The sequence below is a fragment of the Prosopis cineraria genome, unplaced genomic scaffold (assembly GCF_029017545.1).
Source record: "Prosopis cineraria cultivar Desert tree isolate PC_DT_omini unplaced genomic scaffold, ASM2901754v1 PC2100, whole genome shotgun sequence".
NCBI lineage: Eukaryota > Viridiplantae > Streptophyta > Magnoliopsida > Fabales > Fabaceae > Prosopis > Prosopis cineraria.
In genome coordinates, this window is record NW_026557425.1 from 16,712 (window position 1) to 22,201 (window position 5,490).

Consider the following 5,490-nt stretch of genomic DNA (forward strand, 5'->3'; position numbering starts at 1 on the left):
AATTTTACAAAAGGTTCATTTTGTCATACTGATGAGTTTCAATTCCATTACAAAAAGCATGAGCGTTTATGATCATTATGACTACAATAATAAGAAGCTTTATCTCACTAATTGAAATCAATTACATGATTAAGGTCATAAAAATGCAATTACATGTTAAAGACATCAAATTATGAAAAGATAGTCTTAACTTCTTGTTGAAGGCTTTCACCAATCTATATTGGTGTTGAAAGAAATATGTTGGCTAGGGTCTATATATAAGAAACTGAACTAATAGGACACCAATAAGATAAAGCTTAATTTGTCGGCTTTGCATATTGATTAGACAATTAGACCATAATCATAAATATTCACAAGCGAATTCACTCCTGCAAACACCGAAGTCATTCCATGCTTGAGGATATTGATCTATTTCTCGTTATTGGAATCCAACTGATGGACTGCAAGCATAATTTTCCGTAATTAGGACACAATCATAAGAGCAACAGGTAAAGTATTGTGAAAACAATATACCAACCATTTAACTTGAAAAAGTGATCAGTTCTTGAAAAGCAACCACGAAAATCATGTAAGATTAAGGCGAGATATTGATTGATAACCAAATAAAATAGGAAACCCTCCTTAAGTAATTAGTAAGAAAAGTTGCCCCTTGCAGATTAGAACTTTATATGCTATATAACCATGACATAAAAACTGCATTTAACTTATCAGTTATCACACAACCAAAATACTTTTGTTAATAAATGCCATTTAAAAAAAAATACCTGTTGGAACTTCTGAAGCAGTAGAAAGTCTTCCAATGTTGCTGGTGCAGTCACTTGTTCCACTTGTATCACCATCAGTCATTATCGCTTCAGAAGTTGAACCATCGCTTTTCTGCATACAAGGGATTCCTTCTTCAAATGCCAATGAATTATTCAATTTATGCTGCTTTGGATTACCAAAAGCACACATAATATATGATGCAAAGATAAAATTGAATAAGAACTTTATTTACCTTTTTTTTTTTTTAAAGTATTGCATTTAGAGATAGTTAGACAGAAAAAATAGAATATTGACAGAGTTTATATAAGTGTAGAATAAACACACGCACACACGTGATACTGATTTGAAAGGAGACAAGCATGACAAAATCCAGCTCACAAACCTAAAGCCAAATAACGACATGACTATTGGATAGCAGAAGAAATGCAGCACCTGAACATGTTTAAGGGCTAAAATTACTCGCACTAATACACAATTAACAAAACTAGAAGAACTGATAAATAACAGGAGGATAAGGCTAACGATAGAGGAGTACGCTAAACATCTACATGGGCTTCATGAATTCCTATACCTCAAACATTTCTAATTTTATATGAAAAACACTGTTAGTAACAAGTAATGCATGCTAGGAAATGTCTATCTTCCAGTCAAACAGAGCATATAACCATGTATTACTTAAGAAAAAAATAAGAAAAATTAATCATTTAGCTCTCATAGTTTTAACCCAGTCTTTAAACTTTTAATTTGGTAAAACTCGGTCCTTATAGTTTTTACTTAGTTGAAACTCAATCTTTAAATTTTAACTCAATGTAACACAGTTCTTATAGTTTTGGCCATTTAAAATATTAGTTCCTAAACTCCAACAGATAACTTTAGTCCTTATAATTATATATATATATATTTTTAAATATAGGTACCAACTTTTTAAATGATTTAAATTAGAGATTGAGTTGTGCCAAGTTAAATTTTAAGGATTGAGTTGTATCGAATCAAAGTTCAAAGATTGAATTTCAACTGACAAAATTACAAGAATTGAGTTACATCAAATTAGAGTTTAAAATTATAGAGATGAATTTTTTAAAAAATGTAAATTCTGCTTTTCCTGTGTAAAAAACATCCTAACGTGACACTTTGATTAAAGTTCTACATGGAGAGGACAAGGCTGGTTTAGTTGCACAGCATATTTATTCCAATGTGGACAGTTTTAGCACATATTACATCTCCTAAAGAAAACGTGTTAGTTGTGTGTTCTCTTCAAACAAGTAGGATGTGCTTACTAAGATCTCAAGTCAGGGATCTGTTTGCTGTTAAAAAATGACAAGAATCAACTATAGACTGGATAGTTTTTTACCTCCCTTTGTGTGTGTGTGTGTGTGTCTCATTATCAATTCAGTTACATCCCTGTAAATTCTCACATTTATTTTAACAATGAACAAGTAATTCAGTTACATCCCTGTAAATTCTCATATTTATTTTAACAGTGAACAGGTAATTCAGTTACATCCCTGTAAATTCTCATACTTATTTCAACAATGAACAAGTAAATAATATATGTCACCAGGTGTAGTTTCAGACTGAACCATTTATCTTATGATTACCTCAATCGACCCAGTATTTGCTATTCCCAGTGTAGCATAGAATATAGGTTCTGGTTTATGACCACTTGTATTTGGATGATTGGATGGAATATATTTTGCCAAATTGGGTGTCAGTAGTCCCTGTTCATGTGATGATGTTGAGAAAGCCAGGAGCGCTTTACCCCTTTCCTGCACGAAATTAAGTAATATAATATTTAAAATAAAAAACAAAAACACAAGTTTAAACTTACACAAACCAAGCAGTTAATATTATAGCCCAAGGAACATGAAATATTACATGCAAGGCTGGTGACTTCCCTCCCAGTGCTCATTGCTGCAGAATTGTAACCAATTAAAATTAAAGCAGAAGAATAAAAGTAGAAGGCAATGCCTCAATTTGACTCTTGAATATATATGACCAGTTGACCATCATCATTGACATGATTCTTGTTAGCACATTGTATTAGCAAATGCAAGGAGTTCTCAAAAATATACACTCACACTAGCGTAACATCCGACCCTTTAACTGTGCATAGCAAAGCATCCCAGTAAACTTGAGATAAAATAATCCAAATTTGAGTAAATTAACCAATGCATGAAAGGTGAATGAAGGTGTGCAAAGTACCAAGACTCCAGTGATTAGGTAACATATCCACGATGGGGTAAAACTGCATATTTACTCCATCAAATTTGAAATTCCAGGAATTAGGAGAACCCTTCCTAGAAGGTTGCCTTTGATTTTCTTTCTTATTGCTGTATGTCTATACAGTTTAAAGCCTTTTCTTTGGTAGAAATGAAATCACTGATTTATTACAAAAAAAATGAAATGCCTTGATATAGTTAATGAGTTGCTCAAAGAAATGTACCAGAAGCATAATCAATCAGCAACTGCTTGTTTATTTCTGAATGCATGAAAAATTTTCCTGATTGAGAATCATTATGTTCTTGTGTGGCTTCCATGCTTGGTTTTTCCTGTAACTAAACCAAGGAACAGTCATATTTATAGACATAATTGCACTTGTAAAAAGTCAACTTGAACTGCTCCAAACCAAGCCATCTAGAAGGAGATTTCTCACGATTACTCACTCGTTGGTTCAGCCATTCTCTAAGTGAGGCAAAATCACAATTCACTTTCCACCACTCAAGCAAAAATCCTTCCGGTACATCTATTGCTGCAAGAAATGACCATATTTCGTTGTCAATAAATTATAATTCACCTGAAGATTTATAGTTCTGAACATAATTCAAGAACATGGAAGTGGAGAAATAATGCATAAATGTGTAATACTCTAAATAATGATGATGAATGTGGAATCATACATTGGTGTTAACGCTATTTAGTACTCTATAGAAGAGTCCTGAAGGAGCACTCTCCAGAGAAAAGAGCAAGTGGCACAAATAATTGTTAGAGTACTGTAAAGCAAAAGAAATTTAGAAAGATTTTTAAAGCTAGCATGCTAGAGCTGTTCAATGTCCAATCTCCGATGTCTAGAGTACTTAGCTCCAACCCCAATTTTTCATTTGATGCCAGTACTGTCTAGTGAATTTTCGGACCAGTTCCAACTAAGGCAATGACTTCAGATGCTGAGCTTCCTAAAACTCAGGCAACCTTCCACCACAGATCTCCCATCAAAATGATGAATCTTATTGTTAATAGCAATTTGGCAGTCAACCATCGAAAATCTCTTATAATATTCTCTAACCTCTATTAAACTAGGGAAGCTAAGGGTACCAAGGCACTTCAGCAGCCTTAGCCTCTAGAAGGCTGAGGTAAGACAACTTCAGTGAAGTGCATGGTGCCTAGCTAGTGCTTTATGGGAGGAACAAGTTGACTAGCGCTATTTTTGGAAACCCGTTCAACTATCAAGGCAAAGCTACTCTCAGGTCAAATCTACGTTTTGAGTTTTGACCAAGGGCAGCAGGTTTCCAAATACACACCAAGCGAAGGCCAAGGTAGCGCTAGTATTTTTCTGGATAAAAGAATGCATGAAAGGACCTAAAACCCAAAGAAATTGATTGAATGAATTTATTACATTCCATATGGGGCGTAACTTCTCCATAAGACACGCTTCTGCGAAGGCCGTAACATATCCACACATACTCTGCATTGTCGGCCCAACTTCTCCATCTTGGGCGTGACATATCCATACATATCCTGCATCAACTTAGAGAGACCTTTGCCTGAAGTAAAAACTTACAACCCGCGCACTAATGTTGGACTACGTGCAGGTTAATTCTGTTGATACCGTCTGCTTGTGCTTTAATAAGTTTCTCGTGATGGATCGGTGCTCAAGATTTTCCCTCCATGCTCGAGATAATCTAGAGGCTTCATCAATTCCCATAAAGCTTCTATTTTAAAGAAATTAATGGATTAAATAGGTCTTATATAATAAAAAATTCTTAGTACGAAATCTTAGTTCATCTAATAAAACATGACACTATAAATTGATTTTAATAATAACAATAATATAAAAATAAAAAATAATATAGAAATTTTATTATAAAAATAAATTTATTAAAATAGTAACACAAAATTTTATTTAATTGAAAGGTACAATGATATAGATGATATGATATATTGTATCTACCTTAAAAATTTTGAAGAAACGTGGAAGCCATGTCTAACCCAGGGTGCAAATGTATTGACTCCTATAATTTATTGGGCTTACGTTTGTTCAGCTCACAGCCTCCCACTATTCCTGTCCAGTTTTTACAGCCATATATCACCGGAAAAGATTTGGCTAAAGTGTAATTCATCTTTTAATTTTCTCTGTCGACCAAATAAAATCTTTTTTATTTGCACGGGAGAAGAATCGAACAGTAACCCTCTACCCAAACCCTCACCACCAATTCACCTGAGTCTCAATCGCAAGAAATTAAATTCAAGGGAAAGGGAAATTAATTGTACGTTTACAACCTTGGCAACCTTCCAATCAATAACATGCTTATCACAATAATTACATGTACTTCAATCATTAGAGTGTTGCGACTCTGTGAAATGATTAGCATGAGGATCATTTTCTGCAATCAACAAGCAGGAATAAACAACAAGACGTAGAAGAACCAAACCACTAGGATACATTTACCTAGCGGAACATTCGGTCAATTTCAAGATTAGCCTCGTTCTTGAAAGTCTCGGCAAGTTCTG

At 34.0% G+C, this 5,490-nt stretch overlaps 1 protein-coding gene across 1 annotated transcript; it reads right to left on the minus strand.

Moving 5' to 3' along the window:
• Positions 1 to 3,194: 3,194 nt before the first annotated feature.
• On the minus strand, positions 3,195 to 4,511 carry LOC129301415 (uncharacterized). Its single transcript, XM_054939966.1, has 3 exons — positions 4,376 to 4,511; positions 3,429 to 3,514; positions 3,195 to 3,314 (listed from the first exon to the last, which is right to left on the minus strand). Exons 1-3 carry the CDS (start codon positions 4,488 to 4,490, stop codon positions 3,195 to 3,197), a joined length of 321 nt encoding a protein of 106 aa, XP_054795941.1. The 5' UTR covers positions 4,491 to 4,511.
• Positions 4,512 to 5,490: the final 979 nt, after the last annotated feature.